The sequence below is a fragment of the Lepidochelys kempii genome, chromosome 1, assembly GCF_965140285.1.
Source record: "Lepidochelys kempii isolate rLepKem1 chromosome 1, rLepKem1.hap1, whole genome shotgun sequence".
NCBI lineage: Eukaryota > Metazoa > Chordata > Testudines > Cheloniidae > Lepidochelys > Lepidochelys kempii.
Window position 1 is genome coordinate 265002892 of NC_136380.1, and position 24292 is coordinate 265027183.

The 24292-nt window shown below is 44.0% G+C and overlaps 2 protein-coding genes across 4 annotated transcripts; both read right to left on the reverse strand.

Moving 5' to 3' along the window:
• Nucleotides 1-621: 621 nt before the first annotated feature.
• On the reverse strand, nucleotides 622-2456 carry SMCO3 (single-pass membrane protein with coiled-coil domains 3). The gene has a single exon (XM_073327354.1). It carries the CDS (start codon nucleotides 2454-2456, stop codon nucleotides 1779-1781), a length of 678 nt encoding a protein of 225 aa, XP_073183455.1. The 3' UTR covers nucleotides 622-1778.
• On the reverse strand, nucleotides 2408-22705 carry ART4 (ADP-ribosyltransferase 4 (inactive) (Dombrock blood group)). Of its 3 annotated transcripts, none has more exons than XM_073327352.1 (3): nucleotides 22030-22705; nucleotides 17021-17738; nucleotides 2408-2470 (listed from the first exon to the last, which is right to left on the reverse strand). In XM_073327352.1, the coding sequence occupies exons 1-3, from the start codon at nucleotides 22099-22101 to the stop codon at nucleotides 2460-2462; spliced, it is 801 nt and encodes a 266-aa protein (XP_073183453.1). In that variant the 5' UTR covers nucleotides 22102-22705; the 3' UTR covers nucleotides 2408-2459. The 3 variants fall into 3 exon arrangements, with proteins under 3 accessions (XP_073183453.1, XP_073183454.1, XP_073183452.1); XM_073327353.1 differs by lacking the exon at nucleotides 2408-2470 and adding an exon at nucleotides 14296-15300 and having other exon boundaries at nucleotides 22038-22705; XM_073327351.1 differs by lacking the exon at nucleotides 2408-2470 and adding an exon at nucleotides 14296-15300.
• Between the last annotated feature and the right edge of the window lie 1587 nt (nucleotides 22706-24292).

Sequence of the window (24292 nt, forward strand, 5' to 3'; positions counted from 1 at the left end):
AGAGAAAAGGGAAGAGGGATTTAAAGAGAAGGAGGGGAGATAGAGGGAGAAGAAAAGATTAAAAAGTGGAAAAAGAGAATGGGAAGGGGATGAAAAGAGAAGGAGCTACTCTGCTACAATGTCCCCAATATAGTAGTTTTTCACAGATATGAGCCAGTTATTACTATTATAGAAAACCACTGTTAAGTATTAATGAATATTTCTGAATTGTTTGGTAACAATATCATATTTGTGGAGTATGAAAAGATGGACCTGTGTACAGCCCTGGAATCTTGTTCTTAGCATATGCACAACGTGCCTCAGGTGGCATGTGACCAGATTTCATCGCCGAATTGGGTCTGCTGGTTGAATCATTAGCTTCCCTGGCCCGGGCCAGGTAATGATGGGGAGCGTGAGATGAACACTGATCTATAAATGATAATATATATATGCAGAGCAATTTATATATGGCATCCTATAATAGAGATTGTAATCTTTCCCTTAGTAAGTACTGTGAATTATGTAGATGTGGTTTGATTTTTGAGATAGAAGGAACACGTACATATGCACTAAATCAGCCACACACAGGAAGGAGAACTCTCAAAACCTATAATGTATATTTCTAATTCATTTTAAATTACAATTTTTTGCAAAGAACAAAGCAAAGAAACAAATCACAGCATGTCAGAGAAAGAGAGAGAATACAAATCAAACTTTCTGCTCTAGCCTTTTGTTTACAAAATATGTGAGTTAAGGACATTTAATTTTGTGCTATTCCTGTAATGATGTATGAAACTCAGAACGGTATTGAACAAGCCCTCCGTATGCTCACATCACTATCATGTGAATCACTTTAAAGGAAAATAAAATAAAATAGCATAACAAGTCCTATGATTTATAGGCCAACGATCCTGCAAACACTTTTGCATGTATATAGTCCCAATGACCCTAATGGGACTACACACTTACACAAGGTTAATTACATGTGTGTTTATAGGAGCAGGGCCATAATGAAGATACAAAAAGTATAGTAAGAGATACTGTAGATAAACCCCCCTGGAATACTAGAGCCAACTTATCTTTACTACAGGGTTTAGGGAATTTTCCAAACCAAAATCTGTCAGGATTAGAATTTATTTTAAGATGGGCACTCCAAACTGGCTCCACCAAACTGGTCCAATAGTTACAGGAAATGGCAGTTAAATATTCTTTGATCTTCCCCTATAAAGGTTACTGAAATAAGGTGCATCTACATTGGAAAAGATTTGCCAATATACTTATAGCAGCAAGCCCTCCTAGTGTAGATGCATCTTATTTCAGCAAAAACATTTATTTTATTTTATTTTATTTTATTGCCAGTATAATTACATCTCCACTAGGGTTCTTGTGGTATAGAAATGTCATTTAAAAATCATGTCCCTAACTGACATTACTAATCCAGCAAAAGTGTCTCATGTTAACCTGGCCTTTTTCCAGACTGTAGAAATTAGTGATAGTTATGATGATGATGATTTTTGTACTTTGAGCATTTGGAAGTGGATTGGAAATAACCAACTTGGTTCACACAAGCTACCATACATCTGGAGCAGGTACTGTCATACACTACCTACTTGTAGTGGGCTTGAACCAATTTTTCTGTGCCAATGTCCTGAGCCATCAAGGCCCCCATTTTCATGGCTATCTTATGTGCTGCTAAAAAAGAAGTAAGAGCACTCACTCTACCATAAAGAATCAGAAAAGTTAATATAAGCATAACTGGTGTGGTCATTGTGACAGCCAGAGAGAACATTAAAAGCCATTTATTTAATTTTACATTTCACCATAGATGTTACTTCAGTTATGGCACGCTGATATTTTTCTGAGGCTGCCTTAAATTCGACCAGATGCTCCTCATAACTTTTAACAATTCCCAGAAGTTGATCCCTCTCAACTGCTCCCAGGATGGCCTGGAGGATCATGTCAATACCTAGCCCAAGAATGGCAACACCAATACCTCCAAGAACAGAAGCACCAATCTGGGCTAGCAGAGTGACCAGCTTATTAACAGCAATAATTATCATATTTGAGCCGATTAGTTTTACAGCTACCATACCAGCAATGGAAGTAGCTTCTCCTAGAACAATCGAAAAAACTTTGTGTGCTATTGCAATTTTCTCCATCTCTGGCTCTTTGATATCATAAAGCTTTTGGTACAGCATTGGCTCCAGCATTTCCTTCATTTCTTTGTCAATCTTCCATACTTCCTGTTGGATCTCACTCATGGCTTGGATGATAATGTCACAGTTTTCCTTGATTGTGCCACCCTTTTCCATCTTAATCTGGGCAATTGTACACCCCAAGTGTGCATTCAGTACTGCAATCAGTTCATCCGTGGCATGGAAATTAACCAACATGCAGTCCAGCAGCTCCTGGTGCAGACGGATCACTTCTTGACGTCTCTTCGGGTTATCTGGGTAGAGGAGGTCACTCAGAGCCATTCTTCAGAGAAGAGCTGCAGAGAGAGGAAAAATAAGGTTTGTTACCATCTTTAAAACCCAGAACACTAGAAGGTGACTGGATTGCATTGGGAACTGGGATACAGAGCCTCTAGGTCAGTGATTCACTTTAGACCCAACAAGTCAAATCCAGAGGTGTGACTCAATTTGTCTTGAAGTAGTCTTAAAATGACATAATTTACAACTTCTGTATCTGTCCAACATATACATTACACCACAATAGACTTCCTTAAACTTTTACCTGCTTAGCATTGTGAACTGACATCACCTTTGAATTTAGCCCAATGAATGAATCTGACTGACTGCAAGGGAATTTGAGTAGGTGTAAATCATGCCACCAATGGTCTAGAAGAGAGGAGTGTATCAAAAAAAGCAGCTCACAGATCAGTGTTATCACATGTTTAAGGTAAAGTAGGCCTGTCCTTCCTGTAGCTTATTCCTTCTTCCGGCTCTTTGGTCCATACATTAAACTGACTTGAATCCCTTACACTTATTCACATATTAGCAAGTTGGTATAAAATAAGTCTAAGGGAATCTGAGAAAGTCGAAGTCAAAACCTTGTTCTACACACAGTTTTTCTAACAGTGTAATAATTTCGCATTACCAAAATAGTTATGACAGTAAAACCACTAGTGTGGACACAATTATACTAGTATAAAGGTGCCATGTAGCAGTATAGTTAGGCTTGGCAGGATTGGATAACAATGGATAGATGTTGCTAAACATTTCTTTCAGCTGACGCACTGAAATCAATGAAAAAATAGCCATTGGTAACAGCGCACGTGCAGTTTCCCCTCCCCTACCCCCACCCTGTGGCCCCAGGGATCAGGTGTGATTGGCTCTGTGGCAGTGAAGAAAGCCCTTTGCAGCCCCGCTGTCACAGCCCTGCTGTCACACCAGCTGGAAGTGCTGGGTCTGCGAGTCTCTTCTCTGCCCCAACAGGCCTGCAGCCTTTCCTGCACCTGGCCTCTCCAGGATTCGGGTGTCACGAGTCCTGTAGCAACAAAGGGAGCCCTCTGCAGCCCTGCTATCAGGGTTCCCTGCGCCACTTCAGGGCTGGTGTCGGTAACACCTAATCCCTGCAGTCACACAGTGTGAGGAAGACTGCGGTTCTGGTGGGACAGAGCAGAGTCCCAGCCAGGCCTGCAAGGAGGAGTTGCCCCCAAGCGCCCATCCCCATGCAGGAGCCATTCAGAAGTAGGGTGGCCTCCCCCACACAGCTGAGAGCTCATCCTCCTCTTTGCAGCCCTGGCCAATGGTCTCTGCTCTGCCCTGCCAGGACTACAGTCTTCCCCACACTTTGCGCCTACAGAGATGGGGTGTCACCGGCCTCACAGCTACCTCATAGAGGTAGCGCTCTGCAGTCCTGCTGTCCTGGCCCCACTCACTCACCAGCCAGAAGTGCAGAGGTTATCTGGGGCAGAAACTGTTCAGCAGCACCCTGTGGCTTGGGCCTCGTCCTCCTTGCAGGTCCAGGGATCTCTGCTCTGGCTGGCCAGGACCACAGCATCCCTCACACCTTATGTATGGGTGTATTGGGCCCCTCGACTGCATAGGGAGCCCCCTGCAGCCCTGCTGTCAGCACTGCCCTAACCCCAACCCTATCCCCCCTTCATTCCTGTAACTGTAAGAATAAACATTTTTTGAAAAAAATCAAAATCAATATTGTTGAAATTGAAAAAAAATAAATATTGAATTCTGCAGAGCCTAAGAATTCCTGTTCCCAAAGGGGAATAAGTAATCCTGGAATAACCACCTTTATACCAGTATTAGCCACAGAGGGGAATGTATGGCTTTAACTATACCGGAATATTTAATATGGCACAACTTTTGTGAGTAGCCAAGGCCTAACTTATACTACCTTCCACATCACCTAATATATCTCAGTGTATTTTTGCCCTGATATTTAACCTAAATGTTCGCTTTCTTAATTTGATCTCAGTATTCCTGTTTATTTCCCTATCACCATAGAAATTTTCTCCATCCGTCAAATATCTGAAGATGGTTATCTTGTTGCAAATTTAGTTAGAGCATGCCGTTTAGGCACTGTCTATATTAAGGGGTGATGCTTAATTGCACTGCCCTAGTTGGAGCAGTAGGAGGCATCCTGCCTCAGAGAAAAAATCTCTCTCTCAACTCCCCCTGGCCACAGGAGAGAACACATCCACTTCCACATCCTTTTGTGGGTAGCGACCTTCTCCCCATTGTGTGTCAGTCCTGCTCCAGTGCACTTGGTGGGAGTACTATAGCCCCATCTTCTCTCACACTTCTTTTGGGAATGCTGTGTGCCTGGGAAAGTAGGAACTGAGCAGACACTGCTCCCCTGACTGCAAGGTCTGCCATTCTGCCTGAGTGCACAGGCTGCTTGGCCTAACCACCGTAAAGGCTAGGCAGAATCTAGCTCTAGTTATCACTTAACCAAGCTGTAATATATCATTTTAGCTCTTTCAATCTTTCCCTACAGGCTTCCCCCTAATAATTTGTGTTGTCCTTGTCTAAACAGTCTCTAGTTTGTCACTATTTTTCTAGCACTGCCCTAGAAGGGAGTATTATTCCCCTGCCCCAAGACATGTTGCCTTTTTACATGCAGCCTGACACTTCTTGGCCTTTTTTGCTTCTGTGTTACATTAACAAATCATACCTACTATGCGATTCACCTTCATCCCTGGGTGCATAGGTTTTCTGGTTTCTATTTTTGCATTATCCTCCTTCTCATTGACAATCTGGGTTTGGGGTTATTTTTGTGTACTAGCCTGCATTTTTCCACTCATTTTGTTATCGGTGCTTAGATAATACAATGATAGGCACCTCACAAATATCTAAGATATGGTAGCTCAGATAGCTATTTCTAGTACTAGGCTCCTTCATATCATTTGTCTGTCCTTACTAGTTTTTGCAACACTTGCCAATTTAGAATCAGCTGTCACCTACCTGGTGGTACTCCACTAGATGCCACTCCCTTCCTCAGCAGGTTGCATTGTTATATATCATTTTTTGAGTCGCCCTTCAACCAGCCTTCGATCCAAGTGACCGTGTTCAGCCACAAGCCAATTGGAATTTATATAATTAGTAACATTGTGTGGAAAATTTACACTGATCTATGAAAATCCAAATATATTACATCTACTGCATTTCCTTCACACACTTCTTTTGAAGTTCTGTCAAAAAAAAAAATAAATAGGGCAATCTCTTCAATTCATGCTTCTTTTTCCTTTCAGGATGGAGGAGGTATTGTTCATGTACACTAGGAGTTTGTGATTTTGATGAAAAGCCGTGAACTGAACTGAAACAAAGCCTTGTGAAAGCGGGTATGATTTCTTTTCAATTCTGCCTAAGGAAAACAGAGAACAGACTTCTTTCTTCCTCAGAGTGGTATTTGGGTCCTTTCCCTCTAATGAGTTCTCTGTTAAAGGTTGTTGGTTAGTACTGTATTGTAGACATTTGGAGAGGATGAAATGTGCTGAATGGAGCACAACTATTGTGAATGTTATTAGTATAATAGAAATTTAAGAAGTGGAAGAGACCTATTAGTTCATATTCTTTATTGCTGGCCAATCTAGGATTATTTCAGTTTATCCTATTATACCTCCTCTGAACATCATAACCCTCTCCCTCTTTGGCATTGACACTTTTCAGATGATGTTATATTACTCCTATAGTCAATATCCAAGCTGTCCATATATATTTATTTAAATCTTTGTGCATACTATAAGTCAGCCTCTGCAGCCCAACATAAATATTTTTAAGGGATTCTACACAGCAAATCATAAAGGCTACCTACCTGCTTTTTAGTCAGAGCTCTGTAATCAGCTGTAGATGTGCAGGACAGTAAATTCTCTTTTCACTGGATTTCTCTGGCTGTTTCTGGTGGAATGTGATGACCTAGGTCTGCAGGGATTGTTGCTACAGTTGGGTCCTGTTGCCTGCCTGGTTTGTAGATTATTTTAGTGTAACACTGCTCTCTGGACGCTATACCCAGCCTCAGCTCATTGTTTCTCTGTCCCCCTTTCAATTTTAAAATTGTTTAGTTTATTTCATGTTGGTAAAACAATTTGATTCACAACCCTAGAACCTGCAGCCTTCTGTTTATGAAAGGAACAGGTACAGTACAAATTCATATGCATCTAACACATGTTCCATCAAAAACATTTCTAACAATATATACTTCATAAACTTGAGTGCCCTGCAAACATAATCACAAACAGCTATGTGTTCTGCTGTAGCTGTAAATCTGTGAATTCCAAAAGAGAAGTCATGGGCAGTCCAACACAAATAGAAGAGTATATACCACCAAATATATGCTTGGTAGTACAAACCTCTGTCACAGCAGGGCAGCCTGTACTCCAACACTAATCCCATTTAAACTCCATGCTGGGAGTCTCACAAAAAGACAGACTCATGGCCGTGCATCACACTTTGGGTAGAGGGACCTCCTGCGTGTCAGATGCAATCTCCATGGCCACACCAACTGACAGACCCTTCCTCAAGTCAAAATGGATACATTCTGAGAATGCAGGAAAAGCTCTGTTCTACTGCCAGGTGAGGAAAGGTTAATCCATAATTTCCAGTTTGGTTTTCCTCTGAATGACGAGACATTGGTTCAATAGAGAATCAGGCACAAAAATCCTCTTGACATCAGAGTTTTGGGTGTGCAAGAAATCAGCACAGAGAGAGAATTCTAACTACATAAGCACTAATTTTGTGCAACATTCTGATTTCTGTTTTTATTTTAAAGTCTCCCATTCAAGTACTGACCAGGGTCATCTAGTTTAGATTGCAAGACCTGATGATATCACATCCCGAGTGGATGGAGGTGCAGGAATGTGCCTTTTCTTCTCTGACTGATATAGAGATACCATCACCTAAGCTTTGTTCCCTTTAAGCATTCATCCAGTTTGTGCAGGGCTTCCTGCCAAATTCAACTCCTTGATACTACATCCGTAAGGTTTCAGAGTAGCAGCCGTGTTAGTCTGTATTCCCAAAAAGAAAAGGAGGACTTGTGGCACCTTGTTAGTCTCTATCGTGCCACAAGTACTCCTTTTCTACATCTGTAAGGTTTCTGGTCAGTGTTAATCCTTCTGTTCTGGAGTCTTCGTCCTATAGGTTAGAATGTGATTGGCAATCATTTAACAAGAAATGAACAGTTATTCCTCCATGTACACTAGGAAATACCATATTTGTAAATATTTTAAGATTTGTTTAATATTTTAAAATATTTTCTTTCTTATAAAGACTTGGTAAATCCCACATGCCAGCCACTGATACAGTGCTTGGAATTCTTCTTGGTTTCCATTTTGTTACCAATAGTTCTTAGGTCATTGTTAGAACTTGTATTATCTTGCACAAGAACATAACACATTTCAGGCCTGATTCTGCTCCTACTGAAGTCAATGGAAAAATTGCAACCGATTTAAAAGGAAGCAGAGTTGAGCCCTTCATGAGCAGGAAATACATCCAACAATCCTTCTGCCCTTTTGAGATAGATCTGAATTAGTGCTGGAGAAACCTCATAAAATCGTCATTTCTTTCCAATTCAGATGCTTATTTGAACTGTATTAATCTGAAAATCAGACTGGAAATGTAAAGAGAACAGAGTTTCTTGGGAGATAACTGGTGGTTTCTACTGGAATACAGAACACACAAATGGTCTTTCTCATGGTTTTTCAGAACTTCCACTTACAGCCCAAACCAGTAAATTCAGGGATATCTGACTTTTTTGTTTAAAGAATGTTAATCACAACTCTTTCAGAGCTCTTGAGTTTGGGGAAAAGATTTAGTCTGGCTTGCCCATCACTAATCTTTTTTGTTGACATTTCAAGTGCTCGATCCTCCCCTCTTGTGCACTGAGAAGGGGCTAACAGAGGTGGAGAAACTCTTACCCTTCACCACCGCTGTGCAAGAAGTAGGGCAGAGTTTCTCCCTAGCAGTCAAAAGAATGATAAAATGAAAGTCCAATCAGTGAGTTTGCTTGTGTCTCAACCTACCAAGAGCTGTGGAATGCTGGCTAAGCAATGTGTACATAACCTTAGTTGAATATCAGGATTACAACATTCAGCAACACGTGCATGCTGAACAGATGCTCACTACTCCAGAATAAGGAAGAAATAGTGTGCCTGACTCCCAGTCCTGAGCCATTCTGCCCTGTGACTGAAGAATGCCCCTTATGGACCTAGTACCTTTCTGCTTCCTCCACAGAGGACCTTGCTCTAATTTTGTATGGCGCACACAGTATATACATAGGGGAAAAAATGTTACATTTAACCAAAACAATTATAGCTAGTGAGGATGAAGACGGGTATATTATTTCCCAAAGACTTATAGTAAATCTAACAATAAATAGCTAATCTGTTCTTCCTCAAGAGGAATGTTCTCATTCCTACTCTTAATTCCGCATTTCTGCTTACACTTAAAGGGTCAGATTCATTCCTAGTATAAGCATGAAAATCAGTGGAGTTGCACCTGCTTACATCAGTTCTACATTTGACCCAGAAAACAAGACACATGAAATGTAGAGGCTAATGGAGGCTACACTATTTAGGAGGAGTTGTACTGTAGTTCTGATTTGAAAAAAAAAAGTGTACGGTATTATTATTAGAGATTTATAGCTCAGGGTACAGGTACTGTACCTCTTAGATTCCTCACCTATGTCTTTTGATTTGTTTTTCAGTGTCAAATCTCTTCTCTGGAAATGTTGTCCATCTTTGGTGCAGAGAGAGATAAACAAAGGGTGCTCGCAGCCAGCCAGACTTTGTATGATTTCATATACATATATGTCTCTTCCACTAATACGATATTTCGAATCCTCAATCAGCACCTTGGCACCAGCTTCCCCATCATTACAGTGAGGGAAAACCTCAGCATTAAGGAGAACCTTCAGCTCCTGATCAGTACTCTGAAAGAGATGCAGGCTGTTGTGGAAATGAAAGACAAAGATGTGCAGCAGAGCATCAGCCACCGTTTATATGCTAAGATGGTTGGGCCCATCACTTCTCTGCAGGAGAAGATTACTGTTGTGAAGGACCTTTATGAAAATTATAAGGGAATCCTAGGAAGTATCGGTGGTCCAGTCGCTGCCGTGCTACTGAAACACAGCAATCTCCCTGAGACTGTAGAGTCTGCCGTTCATCATCTAATGACTTCCCCTGCCCTGTCCCTCCAAGTGGCTGACCTTCTCATGAGCCACAATGAAATTGTCAAAATACTCCCAACTGTCACTGAGAACAGCCCTTCTGGGAGTAGGATTCAAGAATCTAGACATCGCGGTCCATCAACTGCCTTCTCATTTTCCAATTTCTTGCAGGCTGTGCTTTGGGGAAAGGCTTCTACAAATACTCTGAAAATAGCTGCAGACTATCTGGAGGAGGCTGTCAGAGTGCTGAGACCATCTTGTGAATCTTTCCAGTGCATTGTTAAACTGGCTGAGGTCTATATCTCACTGATAACAGACAAGTTGCAGTGATCCATTTTTAGAAATATGCTTCTGTTCCTTCTTTTCTTACAACAAGGGATGTTGCACAAAGAAACAAGAGAAAGTTGCGGCTAATTTCTGATTCCACAATAATTTCTGCAATCCCTTTTAGTGTCTAGATTTGAGCATTGCACTAAGGCGTCAAGGTGAAGTCTTCTTGCTTTGTTAATTTAAAAACTTGATCAATAAAAATCAACAGGAAACTAATGTAAACAGGAAAAAAGTCTAAGAATCAAAATGCTGAAACAGTATCTGTTTTAGCAAGTGTGTTTAAACTTTCTGGGCAAGCTTTTTAGATTATTCTGATAGCAACAATTCATTTTGACAGGTCAGGTTATAGTGGCTATCTAACAGGAATTAGCTCATTCAAAATAAGCTATAATAGTACTGGTCACTGGGAGGTTAACCATCATGGTTGGATTTTCATCTGACGACCAACTGGGAATAGTAAATCACTGTGATTTGAGATGAGAAGTAACTAGATAATCTGTGGTAGAGTGAAAAATAATCTTTGTCTACACTACGAAATTAGGTCGAATTTATAGAAGTCGGTTTTGTAGAAAGCGGTTTTATACAGTCGATTGTGTGTCCCCACACAAATGCTCTAAGTGCATGTAGTCAGTGGAGTGTGTCCACAGTACCGAGGCAACCATCGACTTCCAGAGCATTGCACTGTGGGTAGCTATCCCACAGTTCTCGCAGTCTCCACTGCCCATTTGAATTCTGGGTAGAAATCCCAGTGCCTGATGGGGCTAAAACATTGTCGCGGGTGGTTCTGGGTACATATCGTCAGGCACCCCTTCCCTTCCTCCTTCCGTGAAAGCAAAGACAGACAATCCTTTTGCACCTTTTTTCTTGAGTTACCTGTGCAGACACCATACCACGGCAAGCATGGAGCTTGCTCAGCTCACCGTCACCGTATGTCTCCTGGGTGCTGGCAGACGTGGTACTGCAGCAGTTAATTGCCTTTTGGCAGCAGACAGTGCAGTATGACTGGTAGACGTCGTCGACGTAGTCCAGGGTGCTCTTTTAACTGACCTCGATGAGGTCAGGGGTGCCTGGGCAAACATGGGAGTGACTTAGCTAGGTCATTTCCCTTTTAAGTTTCGTCTCATGGCAATTCAGTCCTACTGGCAGTGCACTGTCTTTTAATCAGCAGCCAGCAGAAGACGATGGCCAGCAGTCACACTGCACTGTCTTCTGTCGAGCACCCAGGAGATGATGATGGCCAGCAGTCGTACTGCACCGTCTGCTGCCAGCAAGATGTATAAAGATAGATGAAGAGGATCAAAACAAGAAATAGACCAGATTTGTTTTGTATTCATTTTCTCCTCCCTCCCTCCATGAAATCAATGGCCTGCTAAACCCAGTTTTGAGTTCTATCCTTGAGGTTTTGAGTTCTATCCTTGAGGGGGCCATTCTGTTTCTCGCAAAGCCACCCCCTTTGTTGATTTTAATTCCTTGTAGGCCAACCCTGTAAGCCATGTTGTCAGTTGCCCATCCCTCCGCCAGAGCAACGGCAAACAACCATCTCGCGCCCTTTTCCCTGGATTGCCCAAGCAGGAGCAGATGCCATCGTACAGCAAGCATGGAGCCCGTTCAGCTCACTCCAGCAGTTATGACCATTGTAAACACCTTGCGCATTATCGTGTATGTGTATGCAGAACCACCACCTGAAAAACCAGGCGAGGAGGCGATGGCAGCGCGGTGATGAGGACATGAACATACTTTTCTCTAAAACCGCGTTCCCCCGCAATTTGGAGATCATGGTGTTAATGGGGCAGGCTCATGCCGTGGAACGCCGATTCTGGGCCCAGGAAACAAGCACAGAGTGGTGGGACCATATAGTGTTGCTGGTCTGGGATGATTCCCAATGGCTCCGAAACTTTCGCATGTGTAAGGGCACTTTCATGAAACTTTGTGACTTGCTTTCCCCTGCCCTGAAGCACAAGAATACCAAGATGAGAGCAGCCCTTACAGTTCACAAACAAGTGGCAATAGCTCTGTGGAAGCTTGCAACGCCAGACAGCTACCGGTCAGTCGGTAATCAATTTGAAGTGGGCAAATCTACTGTGGGGGTTGCTGTGATGCAAGTAGCCAGTGCAATCATTGAGCTGCTGCTATCAAAGGTAGTGACTCTGGGAAATGTGCAGGTCATATTAGATGGCTTTGCTGCAATGGGATTCCCTAACTGTGGTGGGGCTGTAGACGGAATGCATATCCCTATCTTGGGACCGGATCACCAGGGCAGGCAGTACATAAACTGCAAGGGGTACTTTTCAGTGGTGCTGCAAGCACTGGTGGATCACAAGGGACGTTTCACCAACATCAACGTGGGATGGCCGGGAAAGGTTCATGACGCTCGCGTCTTCAGGAACTCTGGTCTGTTTAAACAGCTGCAGGAAGGGATTTACTTCATAGACCAGAAAATAACTGTTGGGGATGTTGAAATGCCTTTAGTTATCCTTGGGGACCCAGCCTACCCCTTAATGCCCTGGCTCATGAAGCCGTACACAGGCACCCTGGACCGTAGTCAGGATCTGTTCAACTATAGGCTGAGCAAGTGCAGAATGGTGGTAGCGTGTGCATTTGGATGTTTAAAGGGTCACTGGCGCAGTTTACTGACTCGCTCAGACCTCAGCGTAACCAGCATTCCCATTGTTATTGTTGCTTGCTGTGTGCTCCACAATCTCTGTGAGAGTAAGGGGGAGACGTTTATGGTAGGGTGGGAGGTTGATGCAAATCGCCTGGCCGCTGAATACGCACAGCCAGACACCAGGGCAGTTCGAAGAGCACAGCAGGAAGCGGTACGCATCAGAGAAGCTTTGAAAACCAGTTTCATGACTGGCCAGGGTACTGTGTGACACTTCTGTTTGTTTCTCCTTAATGAAACCCGCCCCCTTGGTTGCCTCTAAATTCTCTGTAAGCCATCTGCCCTCCCCACTTCGATCACAGCTTGCTTGCAAAGGAAATAAAGTCACTATCATTTAAAAAACATGTATTCTTTATTAAATGATTATAAAAATAGGGAGATAACTCACAAGGTAGCCCGGGTGGGGTGTGGGAAGAGGGTAGGAGGGAAGGAAAAGGCCACTTTAAAACTTGTTGAATGCCAGCCTTCTGTTGCTTGGGCTGTCCACTGGGGTGGAGTGGTTGGGTGCCCAGAGCCTCCCACCCCGTGTTCTTGGGCGTCTGGGTGAGGAGCCTATGGAACTTGGGAAGGAGGGAGGGCAGTTAAACAGGGGCTGCAGTGGCAGTCTGTGATCCTGCTGCCGTTCATGAACCTCCACCAGACGCCAGAGCATGTCCGTTTGATCCCACAGTATCCCCAACGTTTCCTCTCCTATGAGGAGACCTCTCCAACCTCTCCTCACATTCATCGGCCACCATCCTGTATTCTGCTATTGTGTCCCTCCACACAGCTCTGTCAGTGCCGGGCGACTGCATGAGCTCAGAGAACATGTCATCACACGTGCGTTTTTTTCACCGCCTTATCTGAGATAAGGCATAGAATATGGAACTTCTTGCCTTTTGATCACCAATTCCATGCCAGCTCAGGTTGATAGTTACTGGCTGGAAATTGTTGCCACCTGATGGCTATTTGTAGCCTATATAGAATGTGCTAGTGAATCTCAATTCAGTACTTGGTGGTCAGATGTCTACATTACACAACTAAATTATCACAATTTATCATCTGGTTGGTAGTCTCAGCTCAGTCCAAGGACAAAATGGGACAGAGGCTAAAAAACAATTTCATCTCCAAGATGTGGTCCCTCCAGCCATATTGGAGGGAGGCAATATGAGAGGGAAATTTGCATTAACATGCTATAGCTATTGTGGGATTAGAGGATTTCAGGATTACTGCCTTGGTGCCTTGCAGGAATGCTAATTAACCTTTAAAAGTTAGGAAAGAACATAGTTAAACTGGGAAGGAGAATTCAGTATGGGATGTGAATTCTATCACTGATATTACACATTGAAAAACAGAGCAATAGAAATATATATATGTATTTAATAACATCAACCTCTCTTTAAAATGGACACAACTCAATAGTCTCTACAATTTCTGTAAATTCCCTTTGTGGGAATTTGCAGGTATTTTCTTAATGGCCACCAGAGGGTGGTATTACTACTAACTCAAGAGAACCTACCAAGACCTGCAAAAGAAATGCTAATACAAATAGTGAAAAGAAAAGGAGGACTTGTGGCACCTTAACGACTAACAAATTTATTTGAGCATAAGCTTTCATGAGCTACTGATGAAGTGAGCTGTAGCTCACGAAAGCTTATGCTCAAATAAATTGGTTAGTCTCTAACGTGCCACAAGTCCTCCTTTTCTTTTTGCGAATACAGACTAACACGGCTGTTACTCTGAATACAAATAGTGGTTCAAGAGTTCCTACTGTATGGTTGTACCCAAAGCCCTGCAGACTAGGTACCTAAATTGACTGGAGTCTTTGCCATGCTCTTCAGCATGCACACAGACCTATTATCTTCCTACTTTGAATGAGGGATGTAAAAGTTTAACTGGTTAACCAGTTAACCAATAAGTACAGTCTTATCGGTTTCAGTTAACGATTAAACTCCTCTGCCCTCCAAGCCAGGGGTCCCGGCTCCCAGCCATGCACACAGGGTCGATCCCAGGTGTGAGGCAAAAGCTGGGACCCTGGGAGTGGGGAGGCAGCAGTGGCACAGGGCTGGCAGTTGGGACCCCAGGGAGGCAGCGAAGTCCCAGTCCCAGGACCGGTGGCAGTGTAGTGCCAGGCACGGGGCCAGCAGCAGGCAGAATGCCAATCCTGGGGCTGGCATGCGAGATGCCGGGCCCAGGGAGGCAGCAGAGCCCCACGCCCAGGCCGACAGCCGGGATCCCGGGTGCAGGCGGCAGCGAAGCCCCGCATAAAACGTGGGGGTGCTGCAGCACCCCCTCCCCACCCTACCTCTAGTTCCCTATGTGAACTCCTTAACAGTTAACCATTTAACCAATAGAATTTTAATAGGTTAAAAGGTTACTATTTTTAAACCCTATTTACACCCCTACTTTGAATGTACACCTAGGAGCCTGATTTTGCTAGGGATTAAACGCCTCCTTTGAAATTCTGAGCGCCCTTAACTCATTGAAGTCAGGGGAGTTAGAGGGAAAATTGCAGGAGGTGTTCAGCACCTTGTAGCATCAGTCATCTCTGTGGCTGGTTACTGTAAATCCCTCGCACCCATAACTCATTCCTTTTTACACAGCACATGAATCCTTCTGTGATCAGGGAAAGAGTCACTGTCTGGTGGAGTAGAAGAAAGCACTGATCACACAAGAAAGAAAGACAGTGACTGGAGGAGTGTGGATACAGCTCTTGCTGCTTGAAGCTGCAAAAGAATCAAAAGATTTGTTCTTTAGAAATTCAGCCTAGAGCTTCAATGCACATCTTAACATAGCTCCTTCCTAGAACTGGCATTTCCTCATAAAATATTTTAAATGAATAAACACACTCATTCTGCTGAACAGGTTCAGATTATAAAAACCAAACAACAACAAAACCAAATATTTGCCCAGAATTCATAACATAATAGTCCAAACTTATTCCTTCCTCAAGTTTGACTGTATTGGTAATTGGAATAATAGCACAACATAAATCTCAGCTAAGTCTTGGCTGTTTCTAAGGTTTCCCTGCAGAGACCTCTCTGTCCAAGACTCTAATTCTGTCCAGAGAATCTCTTCAACTCCTTTGTATCCTGGTGGAGTTAAACCTCACCTGCCACAATGAGTAAGTAGAATTTACTCGTCAGATTTATGCAGAATTCTAACACAGTTAATAAAAATCTGCCACCTTGTTACAGAACCATATTAAAGTAAAAAATCTCAAAACCCACTTACTAAATCAGCATTTCCAGAATACACTCTAATTGACAATAAGATTTAGCCCTAAAAATGTGACAGATTTTTGGTTTTGTTGGCGTTTCAATAGGAATCAAAATCAGACTTACAATGGCATTGTGAATGCAACTTTAACTACTGAGAAACCTTTGCCTCGCCATTCTACACTACATGCGCCTGCTGAGCTGGGACTAAAATTCTGGTCCTATACCTCCAAAAACACAGGCCTGTATCATTGCAGCTAAACAAAGACTGGTTTTACATGCCAATTACAGAAGGCAACATACACACTGTGCCCAGTATATATATATATAATGGAAGCTGGTTGCAACTTGAACTATGAAAAGGCCACTCTCTCTGCAGATTGCTGCCTTTTTTGGTGTCTGCCCTACCACAGTCCTGAAAGGACTTAGCAAGGAATGTTTATGACCCTTCTTATTGACTGAGATCTGCACTGGAGCAGCAACTTGCTGCTGTGCTGTCAACTTCATGAACAGAAGCAGTCTGTGCTTCAAGTCTACCTACTATTTTGTCTTAGTACTAGGCAGTTGCTTTCATTTTCTGAATGGTGTTCTGTGCTCAAAGGTTGCATTGACCATTATTGTCCTGGGACGAAAACTAAGAGCCCACTGAATAAGTACGTTGCACATCACTCTCCAATAAGGTAAGGAACCACAGCCTGCTCCAGCCAGGACTTCCGATCCACATGCAAGTTTTCCAGCTGTTTGTCAATTAAATGTCATCCAGACTGTAATTCTTATAACCCCTCCAAAACCTCTGACTGTTGCTAACTCTGTTTAATCTTCACCACTGTTAGCAACATTGGGACCCCAGTTGTAGATGGCTCTGCAGTTCTGGCAGCTATTTCCAGCATCATGCTGGGATTTTGCCAAGGGAATGTAGGTGGGAGTAATGGAAGCGTGGAAGGAAGGGCACCTGGTTAGACTCAGGTTCCTTAGCAAGCAGTCTCTGTTAGAACTTTAACCTATACACTACAAAATGTCCACTTTCATCCCTCCACCAACACCACCTTTCATAGCAGCCAGAAAACCCATGACAGTGCACACTCAATCATAGGACACTCCTGGCTTCCTCTGCCCCAGGGAAGACATTAGGCCTGAAACATGAGATGTGGTGCAGCAGGGTGAGCTGTCAGGGGTGCCTGTCAAGACCACCCTGGGTCTCCATTATGAGAGTTTCTACATACAGTACCTTTCAGGAGCTGGCAGTTGTATTGGCTGTAATTTCCCACAGAGAACAGATAGAGGTGGTTACCACTTGGTGTTCGGCTGAAGTTTCTGACCTGGAATATCTCATAGGGTGGGATGAGGACCTCCCTCTCGTAGAAGTAGTGGGAGAAGTGTTCCACAACTGCCCCTAAGCAAGTCGTCATGGTGAATATTGTTTCATTCCCAAATCTCTGTGCTTCCTTCCGGAGGAGTGAAGTAGAGGTGAAGCGGCCAAACCGCACTTTGGTGCCCAACTCAGCCTCAAAATACAGGCCTTTTACCCCCCGGTGCACCTGGTAGCACTTTTTTCCTGTGATGCCACTCTTCCATCTCCTCACCAATTGAATGGCTGTAGTCAGGTAGAAGTGGAGGTATTTGAAAGGGAAGCTGTTTCTGTAGTGCTCTGGGGATCTCCCAGCTCTGGAGACAGCCCAGTTCAAATCAGAGTGCAGCGAGGTGTTCATGGTGTAAGCCATGAGGGCTACGGCATGATTCTCCTGCATCTCCCTCAGCAGAGCCATTGGCTTTTTTGACCAGACCAGCTTTGCTTTCTCCCAGATGCTGGAATAGTTCTTATTATTACCCAATTCCTTTTGGAAATAGTCTCCTCGGTCCAGTTCTTCCATTACCTGCTCACAGCAACCCTGGTACTGGTCATCAAAGGAATCTGGTGCCATATCCATAAGAATGTGGGAGACGGCCTGCAACATAAAGGTAATACATGTTTATCCTCAAGAATGGGACCCTGTTAGTTTGTGTGTATATGTATGTCAATAAATCAGATTGTCTCTACTATTTTTGTCCTGCTACAGAGATCCCAGAGTGCACGGTGGTGCATTAGAAGCTCACAGCACAGTGAGCTTGTCAACAGCTTGTCATTTTGAGCTTGTCAACAGCACATATGCAACTTTGCTCATTTTTGTACCAGTTTCCCTGTGAGAGAATATTGACCAGGATACTACCATTGTTTCACTTCATGAAGCTCAATATTGGAGGCCTAAGGAGTGTTCATAGGTAGGCTGGGAATGCATGCAATAGCCAGAGGATATGAGGTTAGGACACAGTGACAGGGCTGAAGAAAGGAACATTCACTTGGTCTCAGATAGATTTGGGGTCTAGGAAGTGGTAGAATACTCACTTAGGTTCTAGACAGACTCAGAAACTTGCGGTGAGGGGCTACTCAGCTCAGAGCTATGGCTCTGAGGTTGCCTTTCACATTGTGTTCCCTGCATTGGGTGCAGTGAGGACATTACTCATGAGGCTTTCTGCATGTTGCCAGTTCAAATGCACAAAGACCCACATGCAGCAATTTATCTCAGCTCTGACAAATGGAAGAAGCCCCCTAAATGAACAAAAGTAACTATATCTCCAGTGTCTCCACTCCCTTTTAATGAGAAAGGTAGGTAGGTGGATGAAGGTAGTCGGGTGGACCACCGGTAGCCTAACTCTGCCTGGCAAGTGCTTCAGTGGCAAGTGTAGGAACCTGTAATGCAATATGTTAATTGTGCAATGCTGTGGGAGTGCACTAGAGAGGTGAATTTATTCCTGATGCCCTGCTTGGAGCTAGCTGCAATTTTTTTTTTTTGTCAAAACAGTTGTCTGTTGGAGAATACCCTTTCACCAAAACTGAAATTGTTCACAAAATCATATTGATTTCAATGACATTTTGTTGAGTGAAAAAATTAGAAAAAATGTTTTGAAAATGTCAAAATGGAACATTTTGACATTTTCAGAATGGTAACTTTTTATTTTTCATGTCAAAATTTACTTTATTTTGTATTTTAAATTTTAAAAAGCATTGAAATTGAAACAAAATGCTTTGATTGAACCAAAACAAAGAGGTATTTTTGTTCTGGAATTTCATGATGTGAAAAATGTTGAAATTTTGGCTTTTTGTCCTGGCTCAGGACAAAACAAATATCAAAATTTCATGATTTTTCATAGCATGAAAATCAATTTTTCAGCCAGCTCTAGCCCTGTTACATCAAAGTAGATGTTCTATCTGCAGGGCTTTTTACATAATGTGGGATAAAAACAGTCCCATAGCAAATTATTAACAAAATATCTTCCACATCTTACAAATCCTAAACCACATGAACAGTCTGTACTCATATTATTCATCCTAATGGAGCTGGTTGGACTAATCATGCAAGCTAACACTTGACAATGATTAGGTTGTTGGTGTGCTGAGATCACTGCCTATCATGCTGATCAATAGTAGAATCATAGAATCGTAGAGTTGTAAGAGACCTCAGGAGGTCATCTAGTCCAACCCCCTGCTCAAAGCAGGACCAACACCAACTGAATCATCCCAGCCAGGGCTTTGTCAAGCTAGGCCTTAAAAACCTCTAAGGATGGAGATTCCACCACCTCCCTAGGTAACCCATTCCAGTGCTTCACCACCCTCCTAGCGAAAAAGTTTTTCCTAATATCCAACCCAGAGCTGTCCTTATCCATATGCAAAGTACACAGCTGCGTACGGCACCAGGAGATTTGGGGCACCACATTTCCTGGTACGCTGTGCAACTGCACGCTGCTCCAGCCCCTGCTCCACCTCTTCCCACCCCTGCTCCACCCCAGTCCTGTCCCCACTCCACCCCTGACCCAAAGCCCCCATCCCTGCTCCGCCCTGCCGCGACTCTTCCCACCCCCGCCCCACCCCTTCCCACCCGGTTTGGCCCCAGCCCCACCCCCACTCCCCTGAGGAGTGCAGTAGGGCTGGGCCTGCACTTACCGGCAGCAGGAAGTGCAGCGGTCTAGCCCCAGCCACGCCGCCGGTGAGTGCTGGGGGGTGGTTCCCCCCTGTTCCCCAAGCCAGCCCCTCCCCCCGGGGCAGCCTGGGGCCAGCCCCCCCTCCCCCCACAGAGGCCTCCCCCCCAGCAGGGGGGGCTGCATAGGGCCCTAGAATAGCTTGGGATGCCCTGATCCAACCTAGACCTCCCCCACTGCAACTTGAGACCATTGCTCCTTGTTCTGTCATCTGCCACCACTGGGAACAGCCTGGCTCCATCCTCTTTGGAACCCCCCTTCAGGGAGTTGAAGGCTGCTATCAAATCCCCCCTCACTTTTCTCTTCCACAGACTAAATAAGCCCAGTTCCCTCAGACTCTCCTCATAAGTCATGTGAACCAGCCCCCTGATAATTTCCATTGCCCTCCGCCAGACTCTCTCCAATTTGTCCACATCCTTTCTGTAGTGGGGCCCAAAACTGGACACAATACTCCAGATGCAGGTTCACCAATGCCAAATAGAGGGGAATAATTGCTTCCCTCAATCTGCTGGCAGTGCTCCTACTAATGCAGCCCAATATGCCATTAGGGCTTCTTGGCAACAAGGGCGCACTGCTGACTCATAGCCAGCTTCTCGTCCACGGTAATCCCCAGGTCCTTTTCTGCAGAACTGCTGCTTAGCCAGTCAGTCTCCAACCTGTAACGGTGCATGGGATTCTTCCATCCTCAGTGCAGGACTCTGCACTTGTCCTTGTTGAACTTCATCAGATTTCTTCTGGCCCAATCCTCCAATTTGTCTAGGCCACCCTGAACCTTATCCCTACCCTCCAGCATATCTGCCTCTAGATACTGGGGTCTCTAGTCCTTTAACCTTCTCTTCTAATGTGGAGATCAGCTTGCACTTCATACAGAAAAAGTTGCCTCTATCCTCTGGGAGAAAGACAAACATGGCACATCCTGTGCAGATCACAACAGCTGATCACTCACTATCCATATTGTCTTCCTTCTAAGAGCCTCTTCAGATGTTGTATTTACTGCTCACAGAAGCTTGAAAGGCAAAAACCTCTGTGGGAACTGCCCCCAGGCAAACTCCCTCTGTTTGCCTCTCCTCCGTTCCCCGCTCGTACAGATTGTGTACAATGGTTCAGCAATATTGTGTCATTGTTTCCATTTACTCCCGGTCTGTATCTATCTGTTATCTCTTGTCTTAGATTGTAAACTCTTTAAGGCAGGGACTGCCTTTTTGTTCTGTGTTTATACAGCGCCTAGCACAATGGGGTCTTAGTCTGTGGCTGGGGCTCCTAGGCGCTACGATATACAATGTACTATATACATTATAACTGGGCCCTATAACAGAAAATAATATCTAGTGTATTCTGTTTGTGTGGTTGTACAGCTGATTAACTAAAAGAAAAGGAGTACTTGTGGCACCTTAGAGACTAACCAATTTATTTGAGCATAAACTTTCATGAGCTACAGCTCACTTCATCGGATGCATCGGTGCTGTAGCTCACGAAAGCTTATGCTCAAATAAATTGGTTAGTCTCTAAGGTGCCACAAGTCCTCCTGTTCTTTTTGTGAATACAGACTAACACAGCTGTTACTCTGAAAGCTGATTAACTGTTGATAGTGGTTCTTATCCCTGAAAACCTTCTGTAATCATACATCAATATAATGCATGTGATAATATAATTGATTGCTCTTTTCACTGTTGGGTTTTTAAGTGGGCTTTGGCTAAACATCATATCCAGTTATTTGATATTTGGCTGACTACAAGTAGACACTCAGTTCACCATGAACATTCATCCTCACCCCTCACTTGGAAAAGGGCCCCTAAGTGAAAGCACTGACTGGGCCAGTGGAATTAACAGCATGGACCTCACTGTTTTGGGACACAACTTCTCTACCCAGAGTATCTTAAATATTTTTGGGAGAATCCCAAACGCAGTCACATGGGATGGAGAAATTACCAAGAACATCTCTGTACCATCTAAGAAAGATTGTACTGATTGGCCATTTCCTTGATGTTCAACCACAAACATTCCCTGGGAAAACGTGACTTGAAAACGGAGGGCATTTCTAACAATGCAATCAGAAGGGTTAGAGAAGGTGAGAAATGGTACACAGCAAGTGAAAGCAAAGTAGTTCTCATGCTAAGCTTGATTCAAAGCCCACTGAAGAGAATGGAAATACAGCCATCATCCACAATGGGCTTTGGAGCAGCCACTCTCTGAGCAACTTCACAGCTTCAAATAAAGTACAACCTTTTCACCTCTCGTCAGCCTCAGCAGGGAGAAGATCAGCAACAGCAGGAAGCTCAGTAGATCAGCTGTCATCCCAGAGTCCACAGGAGATCTTCTACAGGACGTTGAACTCCCACAGAGCCAGAAGAGGGGGCTGCCCTCTCTTTCTTATGGATGTTTTGCTCTTTTCTCTTTTAATGTCATAAATTGAATTCCAACAAATCTGCAGTGTGAAATTTACACTCAGATATGAGTCAATATTCTTTCTTTTCCTTTCCCAGAGCTGGGATCACTCATCGGACTCAGGCTGCAGTTTGGAGGACAGTAATTTAGAACCAAGGCGAGAACATATCGGAAGTAATAGCTCCAAATTTAAAATAAATTTTGTAAAAATGATATCCAAAAGAAATGGTCTAGGTCTTTTAAATGACAGTTTCTCCTCTACTCCAGTCCCAATCGCTATGCATTCACCTGGTCTTTATCAGTTCACGTAATGTTGAGATTTCCTATGGTCTTTTCTCTTTTCCTTCTGGCTCATGAAGGTTCCTTATGCCAGGCCCTGTTCAAATCCCGTTAATAGTCCCAAGAGAGAGAGAAGACTCAGACCTATGAGGCACCCAAGACAGCTCTCTTCTGTGCATTTACATGACAAGATGAGGTTGAGTGAAATAAACTATCTCCAGCCAAAAGTTTAATGAACAACATTAAAGGAATGCAGGGTTCTGATAAAGGCAGAACTGAGATGCCTCTCTGGTTCAGAACCCATCTGGCACGACAGATAACACAGCTGCCTATTCCCTTCTTGCCCTACCCTGTCCTAGCCTCTCAAACCACACTGCTGCCCATCCCATTCTAATCCTTTTTCATATATTTTTAAATGAATATATTGCTTGTGAAAGGTGCCTGACTCAGCCACACAACCAAGCTCTGCTTGCCAGCTGCTCCTCACCAAATGAAAGACTGCTGTTCTTGGCCTCCCTGGATGAGACTGCCAACAAAGGAGCCAAACAGTGGCCAAAGTTGCAGGTGATGTGGGCATTTGTCCCATAAATGCACTACACTGAGACCCACTAGCTAGTTTTACACATCACAGAACAGGGACAGAAGGTAGCAACTTTCAGTCCCTGCTGACTGGCTGGATTCCAACTAGTGCCTTGCGAGAGGCTGTATGTCCCATTCCAATTTAGGGCTTCCACGTGAGCTCATTTTGAGGAGCAGTCCTGGTTTGGGGGGGAGAGGCTGCCCCATACCCTGTAAGAAGCAGCTTGCACAACACAGAAACAGACCTGAATAGGGATGGCCCAAAGTTTTTGCGGGCCCTTTGATATTCAAGCTCAGAACCAATGTGGACACAAGAACAAATGGATATAAACTGGCCATCAGGAAGTTTAGACTTGAAATTAGACCAAGGTTTCTAACCGTCAGAGGAGTGAAGTTCTGGAACAGCCTTCCAAGGGAAGCAGTGTGGGCAAAAAATATATCTGGCTTCAAGACTAAGCTTGATAAGTTTATGGAAGGGATGGTATGATGGGATAGCCTAATTTTGGCAATTAATTGATCTTCAACTATTAGCCGTAGATATGCCCAATGGCCTGTGATGGGATGTTAGATGGGGTGGGATCTGAGTTACCACAAATAATTCTTTCCTGGGTGTCTGGCTGGTGAGTCTTGTCCACATGCTAGGGTTTAGCCGATCGCCATATTTGGGGTCGGGAAGGAATTTTCCCTTCTGACCTTAAAGTCTGTGATTCTATGATTCTATAAAAGTTGCATATGCTGGGCCCCATTCAGCAATCTACACTAATCCTCCCGCAACAGCAGCTTCCCACCTCTTTGTGACCGCCCACCCATTAGGCTGTGATGAGCCCTCCCATTCACTTACCATGCTCTGTGGGCTATGATGATTGCTCTACATAGAACAAGAGCCAAAGAACAGTTCTCTCTATGTGTGGCAGGGGAAGGGAGACAGGAGATTCAATCACTAGCACAGTTTGCTAGCACTGGGGTCAGATGGGATTATGGATGGAAAGTCAAGGATGATGCTCTGACTAGCCGGTCAGGTACACAGGGGTGTTTGTGGCTTGGTTCATCTGAAAGAAACAGGTCCCTGTCAATGTTCCCTCTAATTTTTGACAGGCCGTGTGCGCAAAAAATGTCTTCTGTGCAAATTGTTGTGCGTGCGGTGTTTCGCCGTGTGCGCAGGGTTTAGAATCTGTGTGCGTGCGCAGACGCACACAGCTTAGAGGGAACAGTGGTCCCTGTGCCACCACATAGATGACATAGG

Excerpts from the sequence above, each read along its gene's own strand:
- SMCO3 (XM_073327354.1), bottom strand. The coding sequence starts at position 2,456 with ATGGCTCTGAGTGACCTCCTCTACCCAGATAACCCGAAGAGACGTCAA.
- ART4 (XM_073327351.1), bottom strand. The coding sequence starts at position 22,101 with ATGACAGCTGATCTACTGAGCTTCCTGCTGTTGCTGATCTTCTCCCTG. Across the intron at positions 17,739-22,029 it reads GGCTGACGAGAGGTGAAAAG|GCCGTCTCCCACATTCTTAT; the intron begins GTTGTACTTTAT and ends TTTATGTTGCAG. Across the intron at positions 15,301-17,020 it reads CAACTGCCAGCTCCTGAAAG|CTTCAAGCAGCAAGAGCTGT; the intron begins GTACTGTATGTA and ends ATTCTTTTGCAG.